The sequence below is a fragment of the Rhyacophila brunnea genome, unplaced genomic scaffold, assembly GCF_057557595.1.
Source record: "Rhyacophila brunnea isolate RB1 unplaced genomic scaffold, BYU_Rbru_1.0 scaffold_17, whole genome shotgun sequence".
NCBI classification, from domain to species: Eukaryota; Metazoa; Arthropoda; class Insecta; order Trichoptera; family Rhyacophilidae; genus Rhyacophila; species Rhyacophila brunnea.
The window spans coordinates 36291619-36314049 of record NW_028232827.1 but is presented as its reverse complement, the minus strand read 5'-3'; the positions used below and the strand labels follow the sequence as shown (position 1 = coordinate 36314049).

Below are 22431 nucleotides of genomic sequence, written 5' to 3'. Positions count from 1 at the left end.
CTTATAGGTACCTAATTACTTACTTGTTGCAAAACGCAGTCATCAATGTCCGTCATCATCATCCGTCAAATGTGTTGCATATTTCGATTATATAAATTTCATATGAAAATGAGGATTCACTTGAATATGTGCTTCCGAAACATGATATAATTCTGAGACAGACGTCCTTAAAAACTCGACCAGTAAGTAAGTAAAGTAAGATAAACACACAACAAATTTGCTCCAATTCCTGCGGCGCTATTTTACTTTAAAAATTTAAACTGTTTGGCTATGTGATAGGTGTGATGATTAATATGATTAAATTATAATTCATATGTAAAAATTTATTTTATAATTATTTTTAGTTTGTTTTAAAAATGGCTTTTTATCAAATATGGCGAAGGGCGCATGTTACTTGGCTACCACAAAAAGGGGTAGCTATCAGTGTTATGATGCCGAGCGCTGACGACTTTATTTGAAATACAAAAAAAATGCTAAAAATACACGGAATGCCTTTAATTTTACCTTGCGGAACCCTGGGGTTTTGTTTAATACCATTTAGGGAACAATACTGTAAAACATCATACTGCTCTTGAGCTCAGCTATAAGTAGGGGGCCTCCTTCAGTATGTGGGGGCCATGAATACAACCGTAATTAAAATAATATCCTGTGTAATCAACAAACCTTTGCCAAGAGAATACAATTGAAGAAGAACATAAAACAATTAGAATATAATATATGGGAAGGGTTTATAATAAAAAACAATATACGAGTAATATTTATATTGGTGTCTCATTTTATTGATTTTTTGCAACATAAAAAAGAACCAGTTATTTTATATAAGTATTCAACATTACCAATAAAAAATAATTGCACATGAATATATCATCAACAATTAATATTCATTTCAGATAATATTTAACATTTTTTTAAATGGTCAGGAAAGTAGATTAGCCTTTGCGTCATTTCCTCCAATTGTTTAACTCGATTACATTTTGGACTGAAAGTAAAAAAAAACCATAACATTATTAGTAAAAACAAAACTATTAGATTTTATGAGTGTATGTTTTGGTAATTAATTAGTTTTTTGTTTTTGAACGTTTAGAATTGAAATACCAGGGATTAATTAAGTGTCTACCACATTTTTTTTAGTTAAAATTGAGTTTTTAAGTATGCTATCTATGAGAATCACCTTTAAGCCATTTGTCAAAAAAACGCCGTTTGAAAATTCAGCGATATGTTTGATGTTGAGTGTATATTTTTTGGATTGGGTATGGTGTATTTTTATCCATAAATATAAAATATGATGTCACCAACAGATTGTTAACACTTACTCAGCGCTCGAATTGGAAAATTTTACGAACCGGAGCGCGTGATAATTTTACAAAAATATCAGCATAGTTATCTAATTTTATATGTATTTTATAAAAATAAGTATGTTTGATTTTCGTTATATGGCCTATCTAGCTCAGACGGTCAATTTATTTTTCTCACGAGACGGAGCGATAATTTTGAGGATTTTATGAACCGGAACGACGCTTTGGGACGCTTCTGTCCATTTCGAACGCTGCACTTACCTACTTTATGTCATGTTCATTATATATTATGTAAAATAAATAAATTTGAATTTGAAAACTTGAAATTGACGATAGGTGTAATGTCAGAGAGTGCATAATATAGACGATTAAATTATGATAAACAAGTTATTAGTCCTCGGGCATATGGCAGGGCTCAAAATGAACCGGAGCGCCGTTCCGGTTTGTAAAAATCGTGGAATAAATAAATTGTGTTCCGGCTCGTGAATTATTATAAAGCACTAAGTAGCTACAATTCACTTACTTTTATATTGGTAGTATTATTCTAAAGAAATTATCATTCCGAGGTCGAGATTTTTTATGAAAGATATTATACATATATTTAAAAAAAAATTGAATCGTGTATGAATAATCAGTGCTAGGTATATATTATTATGATACGAGAACTCTACGTACATTCTTTCCAATGTGAATGGCGAGGACTTCATCATCGGCATCTCTGGCGATCTCGATCTTGGCTTTTCCACTTTCATCAACAGTGATCGTCTTCCCTTTGCAGCCGCCTTCGACTTTTCCTCCAGTGATAATGTCGCAGTAAGTACCGGCTGGCAGACAGGTCTATAGAAAATTAACAAAAAGTTGAAAAATTGTCTTTTCTAACAGCTTTCAAATTTTGCTGCGGTAGTTAAAATTTAGCTAGAAGTAATATTATGACTGCTTTAACCTACATTATTATAACATACCAGTGGTGGATTTACCTTAAGGGCTCAAGAGGATCATAACCGGTAAAAATAATTAGATGAAAATGACATTAACATTAGCAGTTTTTTCAAACAATGCAACATATTTATTGTACAACAAACAATTTAATAAATACACTGTATAAATTAATTAAATATGTAGGTAAGTACCTAACTAAATTATTATTATATTTTAAAATACTAAATCAATTTTATTATTTAATAATAGTTTTTAGTTTTTTGTTCACCCATCTCTATTATATTTTTATCAATCCCATTTATATTTAAAAAGTATCTATGGAACGTAGAGTAATTGCCACCATCTTTCAATTAATCAGATTAGTAAAACTAGATTAGCTTAACTTTATTAATTAATAGAAAATAATTAATAGCAAAATTAGCTTAATCGAATTAGTCTGATGTCAAGTGAAATTTGTTGATTGTGACATCAGCTTTGAAACAAAAATGACGCATTTTATCAGTGTATGGAGGTTTATTAGGTTACATGTGTTTTGTGAACACCAACAAAATCACATCGACATAAGCGACGTGTTGCAGTCGAGACAAGTTTAGATATACGATCCGACTAAGGATTGGCTTTGTGTAACTAGCATTGTGTGTGATCGAGAATAATTGGCAACATAACGATGATTGTAGTATTATACTGTTGCTGTATTATTTTCGTCTGGAATTACTTAAATATGCCAGCGGCGATTTTCTTTGATGAAAATGACGCGACCGATTCGTCAGAAAATTTAAATATTATGTAACCCAAATAAATTTAATTAAATGTACAAAATATAAATAATGAATCGTTCGAATGTATGCATTTACCTATTTAGAAAATTTAAATTTGATTGTTAAATTATTTTATCGTGAAGGACCTTAAATGCAGTGTGTCGAGACTGTAAATGAGTTGTACCACTGAAATATGCAACTATAGATCTACCAGAATAAGTTGTTCGTATAGTGAGGGCGCCACATGCTAACATTTGACATAATATCATTTAATACTTTTTATACTGTAATGAGCTTAGTTCTAAATTCGAATACATGGCGATGTATGGTGGCATATCTATCTATATCAACTATGATATGATTGACTCTTGTATAACTGATATAAATCAATATTTCGATTAATATTAACCTTCAAAGTCAGCCATGTACCTATGCTAAACCGATTCTGTCAACGATACAACATTTTAATGTGAGGTACACGTGTATTGTGAAACTTACCTGAATTTCTTCATTCATATCTTTATATTCTCCATTGAAAGCGATGAAACCTTTGTTTCCTCTGCAGAAAGCAATCTGGCTGTTTCCATTGTCCCACCAGCCCGTGACTTTAGTTCCCATAACCTCGTTTCTGAAGACTACCATCTGGTAGATGGGATGCCACCTGTGTTCACAAACCCATCCGTTTCCACATGTGCCATTCTAAATAAAACATTGATTGGATCAGGTCACTAAAAACTATTCAAATATAATAGTATTATAATGTATAACATAACATAATACATTTTAATGTCTTATATTAATTCATTGAGTATTGAATAAAAAATACTGTGATTTATAATTATTTGATCTCAAGGTCAAAATCTGGAATATGTACACCTGATGACAGTTATAAATCATATTAGATTTAAATTACAAAGTTTGAAACACGTCAGATAATAATAAATGACAGGTAGATTGATAGCTTAGTTGTTTATATGAGTACCCGGACAATGAAAGATGTGGATCCAAATCCCATTGGGTCTAATTTTTTTCCTGGGACCTTTTCTAATAGGTGCTATGTATCTGAGGTTTTTCAAAATAATGTATATCCATGAAAAAATATATTTAGACATTTAGATACTATTGGTTTCAAAATCGGTTAACTACGTGAATATTTATTTTGATATAATTACAAAAAATCGCATGCAAGCACAGTTATAACGTCAAATAGAACGTCATAACGTGAAAAAATATTTAAATTATTAAGGGGGGACATGCTCAGCGTAGTCAAAATGGAGCTTTTATTGCATTTTCAAAGCATGATCCTGGACATTCCTTAAACGTTGTAGATAATCTATTTATATAATTTTGAAGCCTAATTATCTTTTATATTTATTTTAAACATTTGATGACTGCATAAGTATTTTTATTACTTAAAATAGTATTCTTTTAAACCTCTTGATCTAATGTTTTAGTCATATTTCAGTACACCCATGTTCAGTGATGTTAAGATTATTAAGATTTATTAATTTTTAAACGCATTTATAAAACCATCAGTATAATTTTTGTCGACATTATTATAGTGAAATATTTACGATAAAAAATTATATTGATAATCTCTGTGATCCCAAATTTGACAAGAATTAGGCATTTTATTATTCAAAAAATTGGCAAGATCAACAAATTTGAAGATAAATCTAAAGATACTTATTATAAGCTATGTCTTTGACCACTCAAGTGTGATAAACATGCTATGAATAATGATTGCTTTATAATAATTATTGACCTAAGAATAAGGTAGTGTTTTTTTGAAATACGCCATTTCTTTTGGCATTCCCCAGTGGTTAAGCTACAACATACGGCCGTAGCCATAAATTGACAAACTAAACCTGAAGTAGGAAGTAAGTTCATGTTAACGCGCGTGTTTGAACATGTACCTAACCGAAAAAAAATCTTTTTTTTAAACGGTAAACGTAACGGTAAAATTTTACAGTTTTAATCAATTTACATACCTACGAGTTATAAAACAATAAAATAGTGGAGATTATCGACAATAGCCTCTTGTGTTTATATTTTTATTGGATTTAGCTTTTACTTGATTATAAGCTTGTGATTTAAAAAAAAAACTAACTACATCCGACGTAGTATTCACCATATGGTATTGAATTCACTCAGTATTCACCACATTTTAAAATAAGAATACTTGGTACGAAAATAATGAATATGTAATAATTGTTAAGTCGTAGGTAAAAGTCTGGCATAACGTGTAAAGATCACGTAATAAACTAATTAATAAGAAAGCAGACAAGAGAGCGCTATGTGATAGAGATTGGTAAGCAGCTGTAACGGCAATGGGCTGGACATGTCCCTCAGTGCCACTCACATGAATACCCTAAAACCGGCTGGACAGACGAACTCATAAAGTTTGGTGGATGTACGTGGCAGCAAAGAACTACATACAGAGAAGAGTGGAGGGAGCTAGGGGAAGTGTTAATCCAGCAGTGGATCGATGATAATGATGTTACGTTATAGGCATCTAATTTGTGTTTTTTTTAATATTCAGAATTTCCTTGGTATATATATAGATAGTAAGTAACTGTAATAACATATTGTGTCAGTTGTATATTATTTAAAACCATATAGTTACTTACAGGATAGAAGGCCGGAGAAACTATGATTTGATGGGTGTCCATTGGAGGTCCTTCGTCAAAATCGGTGAAATCGTAAGAGCTCATGATTTGTGGCTGTCCATAGTCATGGCCAAGAGTGAACGCGATGGCAGCCTAGAGAAAGACCATAAAGTTACTACCAGGATAGAAAGCCGGAGAAACTATGATTTGATGGATGTCCATTGGAGGTCCTTCGTCAAAATCGGTGAAATCGTAAGAGCTCATGATTCGTGGCGTCCATAGTCATGGCCAAGAGTGAAAGCGATGGCAGCCTAGGGAAAACAATTAATCAAATCATTATCTAAGTAGAGGAAGGACATAATATTATTCTTCTGGCACTGCGGCCACGGTGAAATCACTTTGCAACAGTTTATTATCATCATCAGGGGCGCGACAACCGGTGTGGGTCCTGGCCTCCTCCAACAGCTCCCTCCACTTGTCGCTATCCAGTGTGACCGCTTTCCAATTTGGTACCCCCAGAATACGGCAGTCACTGGCAGCTCCATCCAACCACCGAATCTCTGGCCTCCCTCTTCTTCTACGTCCTATTGGATTGCTGGACATCACTCTCTTTGCGGGTTCATTGTCGTTCATATGGTGCACATGACCTAGCCATCGCAGTCTCCTAATCTTAATTGATTGAACTGCGCTGCAATATTCGTACAGCCCGTAGAGCTCAGCATTATAATTATTATCTTCTCCTCCAATTGGTGCCATCCCTGATCGGTCCATATATACGGCGGAGAATTTTTCTTTCAAAGATGTTCAGGGCTCGTTCATTTCGCAGAGTTAATGTCCAGGTTTCCGATGCGTAGGTGAGCACTGGCTTTACAAGTGTCTTGTAAAGAGTGCTTTTAGTTCGGCGAGATAGTATGCGGGACTTAAAATGTCTTAACAGGCCAAAGTTTATTACAGTTTATTAGTCTCATTTAAAAGTAACCTTACCAACACACCAACGAGTCGCCTCGTCACCTGCCCGAAGAATTTTAGACACTATTTTACATGGTTACTTTATTTCCAATGTTTTTTGAGATTAATTATACTTACATTTTTCTTCTATTCTACATATAATGGGGATCATTCACATAATGTCATAAGTCATAAGACCATCAGTTGTTTATTCTCCCAAGGTGCAGAACCAACCTGCCACTGGTAATGCCAATTGGGAGGGCGATAACTATGTTCAACGAAATTGCTTCGGGTGTTGATATATTACACCTACATGAGAATGAGTTTAGGTGGACGCTGTTTTATAAATTCTTAAAATAGGGTCTGCTTAACTCATCCGGTGTACTTCCTTGTACCTATCTAATTTATCTACTGATCTATCTCTTTTTTTTTATGTAATACTGTTATATTTATATATCTTTGTTTCTAAATGTCATGTTGTGAACGTCTTAAACTTATAATTTGTCATGTCCACAATATGTTAAAAAAAAAAAATTGAAATTGAAATGATATAAGGGATTGGAAAATATTTTTTTATGACGCCTAATTTGTAAATAAAGTCAACTACTAAGTAGCTACATTTAAGGTGAATGTTCTGCTTACTATAAGCACCTGGTAGCAGACTCGGAAGTTAGCAATTTAATAAGATTTGTTTATAATTTATATTGTACAGTATTTTAATTTAAAAAAAAAATTTTTTTTTTTTAAATAAACCTCACCTAACCTTATCTAACCTAATCCTAATCTAATTTAAATAGAAAAAAAAAACATTTTTTTTTCATCCATCATACATTATTATGATAGATATCATATATCGATAACATATATACAAGTAATATTTTTTTTAACGTTAAATCCTTTAGGGCATAATGATTATTTTATTTTAATATCTATCTTTTAGATGTAGTCTATTAAGATTCCTCTGGTATATGTAAAATGTTTTTTAACAATTCATAATTTTAATGTACCTATTTTATATTTAATTGTAAAAGCAGCGAATTTTCTAAAAAAATAAAATTGGTGCAACTCGACATCCTTTTTATTTATATTGAACCTTTTATCGGTATACACGACCCCCACATCCTAAAGCTTGCCCCCGGGCCTCTTGCGGGCCTCTCTACCTATCGCTAAGCTTAAAGACCGTGTGAGTAGTATTCTCCAAAAATGGCGAAGTAAAAGTAAAGGTATTCCATGTATTTTTAGAGATTTTTTGTATTTTTAAATAGATCCATTTGAATTATTGAGTTGTTGGCATTCGGCATCATTATTATAAAGCACTGGTCGAGACCTCCTTTTATGGTAACCAAGTAACTTACGACCCTTTGCCATATTGGATAAATCGTCATTTTTATTTGTCAGCAAACACTATAAATAATTATAATTAAATAAAATTATACGCGTGACATCAAAAATTGCATCGAACATATTTTTAAATGTAAATATCCTCTTAGTACAATTAACAGCACCACAAGAAACGGAAAGAAACATTTTCATTTGAATCGGATTTTAAAATACTTACAAAAAAGGACAAATACCTTGTACAACTTGGGTTTCTTGTAGGTGAGAATGGCGGGGCCTGCGGCTCCACCACCTCTCTGGTTGTCGTGGTTATCAACGAAGACGATGGAATCTTCGGTTGGTAGGAGTTCCCATTCAGGACCCCATGATTTTAACTTGTACAGTGGGTTGTAGCCAAATAAGCAGATGCCCAATTCCAAGCCGAACTGTTGGATGTAGAAGAACTCAGTTAATGTTTTTACCTATTTTTATTTTTAATGAACTCTTTATTTTATTCAACGAAAAATTCACAAGATTTGAGAATGTTACTTTCTATATATTGAACATACATAATTTGAAAACATCTCATCTCATCTATATTAACCCAAGAAAAATCTTTTTTGAAAAAAAAATACGATTCGCGCCAATCCTACTTAATTACGACTAATTTAAATAATAGTAGGATGAACTCAGTTATTTTTAAAACATTGTTTTAAATTTTATTTAATGACTACTTAGTTATCTTCATGTTTGAGATTTTCTCGGTTGAATTATTATTTTTGGATTGTCTCTGTGTGATCATCCTCCTTATTTTCTCGATGCTTGTGTCTCATTGCAGAGACCATTCTCAAGTGAAGCATGTTGAGGAAATAAAGATGAAGTATATGTCGTCACTGTTCTGGCAGAAGACACTAATTCGAAAAGATGACATGTTGTGTTAGTTATACCAAAATGTTCCTTATTTCAAACTTTACCGTCTGGAACCTTTTTAATAAATAAACAGTCTTTATTTTAAAATCATCCTTTTTACGATTACTTAATAAACTCACATGATAGACCATTTCAAACATTTTAACAACTTCAAAGTCAAATTACTCAAAACTAGTATTCTCCAGTTAGTGTGTTCTGCCAGACGAGACAAATAGAGACGATATTATAGTAACAACTCAAAAACCCACTATTTGCGGCATGACGTAATTAATTTGGTTGTAATTAAGAAAATTGCGTCCATCAGAAACAATTAAAAGTGGCATGTTTATGCAAAACTTTCCTTTAAGTTAATATTGTTGGTTTTTGTCAAACATTATGGATTTTATGTTTGATTTTGTACTGAAAGAAGGAAATAAAATATACGGTGTTATATTTATATCTAGTCGCAGACGGTTTTCGTAGTGCAGTGCGTAAGGCACTAGCATCTCATCTATAAGCCCCAGGTTTAATGACCGATGAGGACACAATACATGTTGTGCTTTTTTCTCAAAGCCTGAGTGTTTATATGTATGTTTCACTACAACTACTACACTACTGTTTCACGATACAATTATGATTGGAACTCAATGACTAAAGAAAAAGAAGAAAGAGAAAATTTAAAATGTAATTGTAAGATACTTGCCCTGAATTCAGTAACAGCTCCCATTGGAGTGTACTCGTCTCGGCTAACAGCTTCAGCTTCAGCTCCAAAATCGATGACTTCCTGGAAGATATAAGGTCTGGCACCAGCTTCAAAACCATGTTCGGTGTTCAGGTCCTTCAGCCTGTCGTAGATTACTTTCAAATCTTTTGGCCACATATGTTTGGCAGCATCAATACTAAAAATGTAAACATGTAAATAATATATGGAGGAAAGTACATTACATTTTTTTTTAAATTGTACCTACTTAAAATTGTGTAAAAACTACTGAATCAATTTTGATGTCTGAAGATTTGAAACAAAGACCTTGGTCTCTATAATATGAGTGTGGAAATAAAAGTTAGATAACTACAAAAATTAAAGGTTAATCGAGCAAGCAAGTCCATCATGTTATGTCTATTTACTAAGAACATGGTATATTATAGAATACTATGTACTATTGTAACTTTAATGTATAAATAATATAGTGGCGAAGGGTGAATTTTGGAAAGAGGTAGGCTGTGGAGATCAGAGAAAAAGAACACACTTGTCAGATACGGGAAATATAATAAAGATAATGCAATAGTAGTACTGATGAATAGGTCACTAATGATAACGACACACTAATACGATGAATTTTCAAAAACTCACTCACGACGTAAAATTGAGCGATGAGATTAAATTACGTATTTTTCAAAATATATCAAAAATCATTAGATACAATTTATTTTTATTTTTAAAAATAATCTATATTTATTAATATGCGATTAAACGTCATAAAAACTATTTTTTAAATTATCTAATTGTTAATTATTATTTTAGACAAAGTGCGGTCATGACAACAATAGTATGCGCAAAGGTTTTAGGCTATTGCGATAGGAGCCTACTATATTTCATACAATTCGATAGACTGACTGAGGTTACGTGACGTAAAGTCCATATGAAAAAATTTCTCAATTCCTTGACAAATAATCGACATTTATTTACCTCAAGACGGATGGCGCGCCGTGGTATATTTTTTTTAAACCTTTGCAGATTGTTTTGTATAATACATTTCTACATATTATACGACATCTGTCGTTGGAAAATTAAATTATTTTTATAGAATATAAAATAATCAAGTGATCATATAGGTAAATATTATGTCAATATGCAATTAAAAAATATTTTTCTTACTAAGTAGACTTTATATAATCGCCTAGTATTGGGTATTCGCCACTGATATAATTAGATCTCGACTAGAGCTAATGTCCCAAAAAGCCACTAGTAATTATGTAATAATTTGTCTTATGTTTAGTTTACAATGCAACATGAATTTATTAAACCTCGTGCAGACTGACATACGATGCCTGCAAACAAAAATAATAAACATAGCACAAAAACTACTGCAGAAAATTTACCCATGGTTTTAATCATTCCGAAACGGATGAAAATATTTTACTGTCATCGGAAGTTACGAGGCGTGGTTTCGTGGAGTGTTGTTTTGATTATTAAATTGCATTTTAACTAAGTCGACTATCCAAACTGCATTTAACTTGATAGTAATATTAATTGCAGGTAGACATGCATTGAATTAATTGTAGCTACTGAGTAGAGCATTAGCTTTGCTAGTTGTTAGCTTAAGGGGGGACATGCTCGTCGAAGGTCAAAATTGAGTTTTTATTGTATTTTCAAACCATGATCCTGGACACTCCTTAAACGTTGTAGATAATCTATTTATATAATTTTGAAGCCTTATTATCCTGTATAGTTATTTTAAACATTTGATGACTGCATAAAGTATTTTTGTTACATAAAATAGTATTCTTTTAAACCTCTCGCTCTAATGTTTTAGAATATAGTCATATTTCGGTATATAACTGTGCAGTGGTGCTAAGATTTTTTGCATTTATTAATTTTTAAACGCATTTATGAAAATATTAGTATAATTTATTACGAGATATTTTTTGTAAAATATTCACGATAAAAAATTATATTGATAATCTCTGTGATCCCAAATTTGACAAGAATTAGGCATTTTATTATTCAAAAAATCGGCAAGATTAACACATTTGAAGATGATTCTAAAGATATTTATTGTAAGCTATGTTTTTGACCATTCAAGTGTGATAAACATTTTATGAATAATGATTGCTTTATAATAATTATTGACCTAAGAATAAGGTAGTGTTTTTTTGAAATACGCCATTTCTTTTGTCATTCCCCAGTGGTTAAGCTACAACATACGGCCGTAGCCATAAATTGACAAACTATAATTAAAGTAGGGAGTAAAATTATGTTAACGCGCGTGTTTGAACATGTACCTAACCGAATTTTTTTTTATTTTTTTTTAAACGGTACATGTTCAAACACGCGCGTCAATATCATTTTACTCCCTACTTTAATTATAGTTTGTCAATTTATGGCTACGGCCGTATGTTGTAGCTTAATCACTGGGGAATGACAAAAGAAATGGCGTATTTAAAAAAAACACTACCTTATTCTTAGGTCAATAATTATTATAAAGCAATCATTATTCATAAGATGTTTATCACACTTGAATGGTCAAAGACATAGCTTATAATAAGTATCTTTAGAATCATCTTCAAATGTGTAAATCTTGCCGATTTTTTGAATAATATAATGCCTAATTCTAGTCAAATTTGGGATCACAGAGATTATCAATATCATTTTTTATCGTGAACATTTTAGAAAAATTATCTCGTAATAAATTATACTAATGGTTTTATAAATGCGTTTAAAAATTAATAAATGTAAAAAATCTTAACACCACTGCACAGTTATGTACTGAAATATGACGATATTCTAAAACATTAGAGCGAGAGGTTTAAAAGAATACTATTTTATGTAACAAAAATACTGTATACAGTCATCAAATGTTTAAAATAACTATTCAGGATAATAAGGCTTCAAAATTATTCAAATAGATTATCTACAACGTTTAAGGAGTGTCCAGAATCATGGTTTGAAAATACAATAAAAACTCAATTTTGACCTTCGACGAGCATGTCCCCCCTTAAGTCTTTGCTACCCGGATTATACTCTGACGTATAGAATATGTATCAACATATATTTAGATTCAATATTTACTCTTGATTAACTCAAAATTCATAAATGGCACATTTTTTTGCGACCATATGCGATCCTAATAAGATGTATTCACAGATTTTGTTTTTACGAGAAATGGATGTCAGCCACTTTGCTCAACCTATTAGGTCCATACCCTGACTTAAACAAAAACAAATAAACACTTTGCCAGACTCAGGATTCGAACCTGGGTCGCACGACGCTATAGATAGGCCGACGCTTAAGCCGCGCGGCTATCGTGAGTACACGTACAAAAGGTTAAGACTGAGGTATTGATTTGGTGTCTAGGATGATTTAACGCCATGATAACTGGACGTAAGGACAACTTGGCGTCAATATAAATAAAACTCACGAATAAATACACGTGTCTTATATAATATTGAGGCTTGCTTGTCTAGGTGAAGATATATTCAACGGCGCTGCTTTTAGATATCCCGATGTCCAATCGTCCTATTTGCACGATATAAAATATCTCCACCAAGAAGTTATACGTGAACACTAATACAGTGATATTATAATGTCAGTATTTACCGGAAACCAGCTACCCCCAAGTCAACAAGCTTGTTCATAAAGTCAACAATCTTTTCTCTGACGTTTTCTACTCCTTGGTTCAAGTCTTTTAATCCCAGAAGTTGGCAATTGCGAATCTAAAATAAAAACATACTTACATTAATTTAATAGTTATTATTTACTAAGGATATAGGAAAGGTTATTGTAGAAAACAGCTTTATCGACAGATTTGGGTAGTGACATCTATTATTTTTTTGGTGCATTATTTAATACAATGGAACGTTATTTAAATCTTTCATTCTCATTTTTTTAGATGTCACTAATGCTGTAAATAATCATTATACTACAATAATACAACTACGTCAAGCTGCGTTATCCGCATACTAACAGAAACAGTACAGAGTAAAAATACAGGTCTATGTTGTCTAATAAAAAAAATCATAAAGATAAAATGAAAGTCAATCAGCTGACAATGATAAGAGGCACGAAACGTAGTATAGGCCACTATATTGTGTTTGGTTTGTATTATACGCTGTGGCTGCAATATGATATTAATGTAAGCGATGATGCCCACAGAACGCGTCGGGCGCGCGAAGTCCGCGTATGCAGTGTTTATATTCATAACCATAATCACACGTCTCTTCCCGCGCATTACCCTTCACCTCTGTTATAAGCGGCCCAAGCAGCACAAAATAAATATTATTACAGCGCCTCTCATAACAAAGCAATAAAAATATTATATTATTTCGGGGCTTGTAATTAAAATTTACGATGACATTATTCAACCAGCGATAAACTGAACACGCAATAAAATAAAACAATGACTTCTCTGTAATTAAATAATTGCTTTCCGCCCGTCAATCGACGATGCCTCGCGCGGCGTGTTTTTACTCGCTGTGTTCAATGAATGGACTCCATTGTATTTTCTTTCATTCGTATCGCCGAGAAGCGGTGATTCGCGAAAAAACGATGATTCATGCGGCGCGCGCGTAAAATGCGTCGTCAAATCCAGTGGGCGCTGGCGTATTTGATTACGTTGTATTTTCGTTGATTTACGCGCCACTTGTAGAAATTTTGCGCGAGCGCCGCACTCGCTGCGTCAATGGGCTTTATGCCTAAGAGTTATATGGGCAAGAAAGCTGCAATGTGCTAGGCGCAGCGTTACCTACGCAGTTTTCTTGCCAGATCTAGCATTTTTCAATAGGCATCTAGCTTTCAAAAAATGCATCTAGCTTATGGCGTTTTTATTAGCATTTTTTTTATGGCTTCAACAAATTTAAATGTGCTGAAAATAAGCTAGATATTTAGTTTATTAATTGTTCAGATATTTAATGAAGGTATGTCGGTACCTACTTGAGAAATAAAACAACACAATTAAACAATATGAGTATTCTGGACGTTATAGTAATAAAATGGTATCAGATATTATAATTTAATGTGTGCATGCTTATGCATGTGGCATCGGATTGACAATCATCGAAAATTCCAATCTCTGATGTTACCTAATTATTACTTATCGATTGTCAGATTAATTAAATATTTTTTGTCTATTTTGAAATTAGTTTCTGGAAAAATGTGGTATATGTTTTTTACCTTTTTTATATAAGTGTTATTTATATAAATTATTATTATAGACGCCCTTAGCAACCAAGGAATTTCCAGACGCTATATAAACATATTGAACAGTATATAAAGTGATGCCACAGCATGCATGAAACTCCACAAACGGTCGTGTAAATTCCCCATTAACAAAGGTGTCCGGCAAGGTGATACCATTTCACCTAAACTATTCACCGCTACTCTTGAGGACTTATTTAGGAAACTTGATTGGGAGGAAAAAGGTGTTCCAATTAAGGGTAAGCTCTACAGAATTGCCCTTGAGAATTGAAAATATGATTTTTTTATATGTGGTCCGGAATTGTTGGTCTACTAGCAATATACAAAGGTCGCCGACAATGCTTGTGTCAAATGTAAATGGTCTCTAAATTAAATTTAAATCATAAACACGGTCGACGTGAAGACAGAATGGGGTGACCAAAAAATAATATCTTCTAATATAGGTAGGTACGTAAATGTTACTAAATTCAATTTGTTAATCAACTGTTTGGGAGAAAGTATTGCAACCAATATGATGGTGACATTTTCAATTATGTGGTTGCCACAATATAAACTTAATAATATATTAATAACTTTTTAACCTGAAATTGTCCGAGAATTAAACATACGAAGGATGTTGAAATGCATATCTACCTACATTTTTATTTCATGTGCTATCCAAAAAACATTAATAATGAATAGTGTTTATTTGTAATGTTTAGGACCTACGTATTGAAAATAATAGGTATTGTTTAATTCTAATGCATATTTTTTAAAACGTAGAATTTAGTGTCTGCCTATTATAAAAAGAAAGTGACTTCTTATTGACTGCGCAACTTCACTTTTATACTAGTGAAACAAGTGGTAGGTAGAACCATTATTGCATGTAAAGGCAATGGGCGAAATAATTTATATCATGAGTGCCTAAAAATAATTATTAACATACAGTCACTAGATACATTATTTTTTTATTAGTCCATCCGACTGGCGGGCGACGCCAGGGCTGTCGACGCAATTAATTATATTGTACTTTTTAAATTTTATTTATAATATATTTTATTCAAGTTTTGTGCATCTAATGCCGGGTCTACACTGGCAACATGTCGCGCGACAACCTCGATAAATTTTACGATAATTATCATAATGGCTTAAGAAATTTTACGATAATTATCATACTTATCGTAAAATTTAATGAGGTTGCCGGCGACATGTTGCCAATGTGGACCCTGCATAATATCCACTGTGGTTCACGTAGTGGAATGGACCTGTTGTTTCTGGGGTCAACTTATTCAAGAAGTAAACACCCATGATAGAATTTTTCTAGTATTAGTTGCATTATATTCCAAAACTCATTTTGGATTTTATAAATGGAAATTTCTTGGTGTACATAGTAAACAAACCTACGAATAAAAAAAGACAAAAAGGAACATACTGATTCATCGCCATAAAAACTGGCAACCAAATTCGCCATTTTGGAAAGCGATGACTTTGCGAAAACAAATATCGTGTGGTCTGCACGTATGCGGTAAACTTAAATAGGTAATTTTGTGTATTTTATGTTTGTGTATCATGCATTGTTGGCCATATTTTCCGGTCTTTCTTGATTGCCGTGACACAATATGTTCCTTCCAGTCTTTTTTATTCATAGAAAAAAACAGTATGTTGTATTAGTTATATAACGTATTATGAATCTGTAATAAAATAATACACAATTAAAATATTTTCAAATTGAAAAAAACACATTTTCATAGCTTTGAGCCGTGCTCACTCATGAATGTCGAATATTCTTCATTTAGGTAAGTATATACAAATTTTGATGTTATCTTGCAAATTAAACAGGTATCTGACCTTTTCACTATATTATACATGTACCTACATGCAAATGTATTGTTTTCAAATAATTGATATGGATTATATATCATCGTATTATTTTCTCGAAATCATAAACATACTATAATAGTATTTGAGTATCAACCTACGCTCAATTTGAATTAGGTAATAATAATACTATGACGAAATTAACATTTAAAAAATATTAATGCATATAATATTTTGACAGCCCTGTTTTCTGATCGGCGGACACGTGCAGTTGTTTATCAAATAATAATGTGTAAGACGGCCGACAATGCCAATAATATATTTTTTTTTTAAATAAAATCTCCGATGATTAGTGATTTTTGCGAAAATATCGATTTAAATTAACGTCCTAACGACGCCGATGTCCTTTTGATACTAGATTATATTTCAATCTCCTCCTCTTGAGCCCCCTCTTAATGGGGAGCACCTCAGTCACCTGCGCTTTGCAGATGATATTGTTATACTCTCACAAGACCCGAAAGACCTCCAAGGTAGAATGCAAGAACTCGCGGATGTCAGTCAAACGGTCGGTCTAAAGATAACAATGACATAGACAAAAGTGATGAGGAACTGTTTTTCGGACCCTGCGATTATCTGTATTTCTGGCACCAAACTCGAGCAAGTCAGCAGCTACGTCTATCTCGGACAGCAGGTGTCCATAGACGGAAGCATGCACGATGAAATTGCTCGAAGAACAAAGCTGAGATGGAGTGCTTTCGGACGTCTGAATATTATCTTCAAGAGTGACCTACCATTATGTCTTAAGCGTAGGGTGTTCAACCAATGTGTGCTACCCGTACTCACGTATGGCTGCGAGACGTGGACCCTCAACACGAGAGATGTCCAAAGGCTAAGAGTCACACAGCGAGGCATGGAGAGGTGCATGTTGGGCATCACGCGAAAGGACCGTAAGAGGAACGAATGGGTTAGGAAGCAGACAAGAGTACGCGATGTAATAGACATTACCAAACAGCTGAAATGGAGATGGGCGGGGCACATTGCTCGCCGAAAGAATGGCCGCTGGACAAATGCCGTCATCCAGTGGTACCCAAGGGGTACGAAACGGCCACAGGGTTGCTCTAAAAGCCGCTGGATTGACGAACTGGTAAAGTTCGGCGGAAATACGTGGCAGCGAACGACACAGGGCCGAGAGAGTTGGAGCAAGCTTGGGGAGGCCTTCATCCAGCAGTGGATTGACCCCGGCTGATGATGATATAAGTGTACAAAAAAGGGGTATCAAAGTTTTATTTTCACAAAATCTAGCGTTTTTTCCTACCAAATAGCTTGTTTTCGTACCCCTCGGGCAGGTTTTTATCAACTACAGTTAGTAGTTGGCAACACTGGCTAGGCATGAGTGCTAATAATATTGAATACAAAATTATCAATGTTCGAAATTGCCTTGTCGAAAAAACTTAAATATGTATTGTATTCTCCAATACCTCGGTTGAGTTTTTCTGGTCTTTGATATCACAGATGGGCTGGTTGAAGTCTTTCAATGTGTAAGGCACCCCAGGATAGTCCCACTCTCCAAAATTGGCAGTAGATCCTCCAGTACCGACATTTTCCGTCCAATTTCCAGTCATATGGTTGGCAATAATATCAACGTAGATCCTGAGAGGAGACCATAACCAATATTTTAGTCGTAATGGTTTTATTATAGTATTAAAATAGCACAGAACCGAATGATTTATTAAATAAGGACTAATATTTGTAGTAATGAAATTACGGTAGGGGTATTGTTAACATAGATTTCCATAATTTCTATCTATAACTAGCACTAAAACTAGCATATTATCCTTTCCTTTGTTAGTCATTATTACAAAATAATATGTCAATCATTGTCTTTGTTGTAAGAAAAAACTAGATATTGTTTATGACAAACGTGGACATAAAATATAATATCATTTGATATCAAATTCGCATAGCATCAGTAATTACATAACGCCAGAATGTTTGCATATATGTAACAAAGGTCTGAAATTAAATTTACTCGAACAGTTAGAAACTAATCGCGAATTATCCAAAAGTAATCACATAATTAATGAAAATTCATCGAACATGTTAGCTTGTTCCATGATTACACTGGGCGACTTTACAGGCAGATTATAAATTCGCCAACACACAGCTCGTAAAGAAGCTCAATGTAATTGAGGCTTTATGCATTCGTCGCCACTATTAAATATAATTAAAGCACATGATTAACACAATTATACTAATAATATTTTAATTGATTAATAATGCCAATAAAATAATATCCAAAGCACTCGAACACTGTACTTTCGATAAATTTTGCAAATTTTGATATCCATTAAAAACCCACGTAGGGTTTTCAAAGTATTAATAATATTACAATTAATAATAAGTATACAAAGTCATAATACTGTTTGAATGAATAAGAAAATGTATTCTGTCTCTATCTATACGTATAGTATTTAAACAAAGGCAAACGGCCTATCTGAATAGTCTTGATAATGGTGTTACAACCGAAATAGCTATCGACAAACCTTTTTAAAAAATCTGTAGAATTTAATATAAATTATATTTTCATTTCTTGGAAAATGGAATTCTACCTAATAACATAAGTAAATGCTAACTCAATTAATAAGTATTATTCAAACTATTTTATAACAAAGCCCTAATTATAATCTATGTATTTAGATTAATTTTTATTCAATGTAATAATTTTTTTTAAAGGTTTCAAACATACCTTACTCCAGCAGCATTGCATCGTTTGCACATGTCAGCGAATTCTTCTTCGTTTCCAGACCTGGTAATCAGTTTGTATGACATGGGCTGGTACCTTTCCCACCAAGTACGTCTCCTGGATGATATCACCAAATTCTCGTTGGGGGGAGAAACCTAGATCAAAGACAAATTCTTAAGAATGATTTAAGAATGTAGCGATCTGTAACGAATGTCACAACAATAATGACGTGTCAACCGAAAATTTAAACCAATAAACTAAATTTATTATATAACATAATTACTAGTATTATTACTATTATATACTAGTATTACTAGTAGTATTAATATTATATTCTATGTGAAAATACATAGCGGGGAAAATGATCATGGAAAAAAACCGTGAATGAAGTTGGATTTGAACACACATCTTAATAAATGTGTGTTCATATTATTCTGGTCTTGCTAAACTTACTTAACTAGATAATATATTATATTAATAATGGTTGCCATCTTTGGAAGTTAAATCATGATGATATCATTCTTTAATTCTATTCATGCGTGGCATCAAGATTGCTTCAAACTATAGTGATCCCTATACATAAAATAATATAATATATATTTTTTTAATTTGAACTTGGTGTAATCAGGTAACCTAATTAGCGCATCTATTATATACACAAGACTGATATCGGCGGCTAACGAGGGTAGTTTAACATATTTATGTATTGAGGCGGCTAATTGTTACAATAAGTCAACCATATGAACTGTCAAAAGTGCTATATTTTAACAGCATCTCTCTTGGCGGTGTTAACTTTTAAACAGTTTTGACAGTTTAGACAGCTAACTTATTGTAACAATTATACCTCAATACATAATTTTGATACTCTATCCTTGATAGCCACCGTTAGCAGCTTTGTGTATAGAATGGATGCGCTGGTACGAAAAACTATTTTGTAAAATTAAATAATTAAGTATAGACAATTTATTATTGTATGGATTTATTAAATTTAAAATATATGTGAAGAATAAATACATAGAGTACCAAAGGGCAAGAAGATTGAATTATAGGCAGGTACCTACTCATTATTGTTATTACTGTTTATTAAGTAAATATTTGCAGTTATTTACTAGGCAATAGTGGTTATAATTCATAATCCGAAAAAGTAAGTTAATATTATGTTCTTAAATTATTATTTTTTATTCAATTTAAATAATATATACAAGTTTCAATTAATTGCTGTTATTGTGTATACATTTTAGAAAAAAAATCCATACAAAAGGAAAACTAAGTGGTACCCAAACCTCATATATTTCACTATCAAAGTGAGTGCCCTTATCCTTTAAGCTATCGGTCCGCCTAATAATCATGCCAATTAAATCTAATATTTACACTGTCGGAGGTGTAAGATCTTGCCTTGCAAATATATAATACTATTTCATAATTCTTTTGTCATAATAGTGAACTTTTACTTTACCTGAACTCCTCCAAATCCATTGGGTCCCAAAAATATCTCGCATTCGGCTGCAATATCTACCCATTTCCACTCGAAGAGGTGGACCATGACAGAGTGGTTGGCATGGTAGTTGGGGTTTTTCTGCGACTGGCTTCCTCCAATGACTGCCAGGACCAATAAGGTCAAGGAGATCAGGTGACGCATGCTGGGATACAGAATAAGAAATTAGAATATACGTGAGTAATAACAGAGGAAGAGGAAGAAGATCCGCATGCTGGAACGATCGAATGTCACCAATAATTGAGTCTAATGAGAAATGAAGCAGAATTGGAACTACTGAGAAGATATTTGATAGTGGGTCAATTGTTTGAAGCTCGTATCAGTTAAAGTACAGTCTTGTAGTTTCGAAGAAAACTTTGAAACTTCACTCATCAGACTGACTTATACGTGGTGTAACTGAGAATTGTGCCATCATTATTTGTGTTAATCTTTGTGCCCTGATTATCTAAGAAATCTGGAATCAGTTGCTTGTTTTACCACTGTGCAATACTTAACTAGGCAGGTAATTTAGACGACTTTACTTAATTGTATCGAACCAAATCGCTTCGTTTATCAATATATTTCATTTGTGTGAATATTAGTAAGATATATTATATTGTTTTATAGATAATTAAAATGAGGTCTATTCAGTTAATGTTTTCAAGTAGATAATGTATAGTTTAATACACATATGTATTATTTCACGGTTATTATTTTTTCACTTATTTTTCTTTATCAGCCATGTTAAGCCATTAAGCTTAAGCCATAAACTAGAGGACAAATGGAGCAACATGTCGCGGAACACGACACTTAACATCTACGTCGATGTATCGGGATCAAATCTCGGAAAATTGCTAGTACACACCACTCAATATCAATTTTCGCAGAAATGTCGTCCGAGGAGGTTGTGTTGGTCTCGTGCTGCGTACATATTTATTCTAACGAGCAGTTTACGAAACGTAAGAGGAAGTAAAGGTGGTTGGTGCGGAATTAACTGCTACAAAGAGAAAAAGAGTGGATATTGGAGTGACGCATTGCGCAACCGTCTACACTCGCCAACATCTGACGCGCGACAGACAAGCGGCCCATACGCTCTCTTGCGAAGCGACAGCATGCAACATATCCCGGGTTACATAGAAATGCAGAAATATGTTGCGTGCAACGTCCGGGGATAGTGCGCAACGTTGCAGCGTCATGTAGACTCTATGTCGCGCGTCATGTTGAAGGATAATCTTATCTTAAACACTTGAACGTTTTAAATATGTAGTTTGTAAAGTTTACGCACGTAATTAATTAAATGGATTATTGAAAACCTGGGTAATTAAACGCGAATTTCACTATCAATAGTATATTATACTAACTGAATTGGCCATTTAAATTATTATAAAAATACTATTTTTGAGTTTATAATATAAGATTAATGCATGAAAAATAAAAACAGTCTTACATTGAAATATTATCAATTCTCGGGCGTTTAATGACAATAACACCTATTAATTTTAAGTTGCGTTGGTCTTTTATAATATTGCATGAACAATATGATAATGATAACAATCAAAAATTATAATACGAGTATATTGTATGTTATCTCTTAGAAAATTAATTATCATTCAAAATAATTGAATATATCCATACTATGATAATAATCTAATGTTTTTATCAGCATCAGTTCAAAATCATAGTATGTCTTCTCAAAACATGCCGAAAGAAGATGGCTACCGTATAAAC

General features: G+C 32.9%; 1 protein-coding gene across 1 annotated transcript; it reads right to left on the bottom strand.

The window, feature by feature from the left end:
• Positions 1–748: 748 nt before the first annotated feature.
• On the bottom strand, positions 749–22189 carry LOC147074007 (alpha-amylase 1-like). The gene is made up of 11 exons (XM_085944907.1): positions 22151–22189; positions 20686–20869; positions 19233–19384; positions 17965–18136; positions 13094–13209; positions 9479–9674; positions 8124–8312; positions 5623–5754; positions 3491–3691; positions 1971–2132; positions 749–979 (listed from the first exon to the last, which is right to left on the bottom strand). The coding sequence occupies exons 2-11, from the start codon at positions 20866–20868 to the stop codon at positions 968–970; spliced, it is 1515 nt and encodes a 504-aa protein (XP_085801033.1). The 5' UTR covers position 20869; positions 22151–22189; the 3' UTR covers positions 749–967.
• Between the last annotated feature and the right edge of the window lie 242 nt (positions 22190–22431).

Bases quoted from the DNA above. Each gene is read 5' to 3' on its own strand.
- LOC147074007 (XM_085944907.1), bottom strand. From the start codon at position 20,868: ATGCGTCACCTGATCTCCTTGACCTTATTGGTCCTGGCAGTCATTGGA. The intron at 5,755-8,123 runs GTATTTGTCCTT...GTCTTTCTCTAG, and splicing joins AGAAACCCAAGTTGTACAAG to GCTGCCATCGCGTTCACTCT. The intron at 3,692-5,622 runs GTAAGTAACTAT...TGTTTTATTTAG, and splicing joins TTTCTCCGGCCTTCTATCCT to AATGGCACATGTGGAAACGG.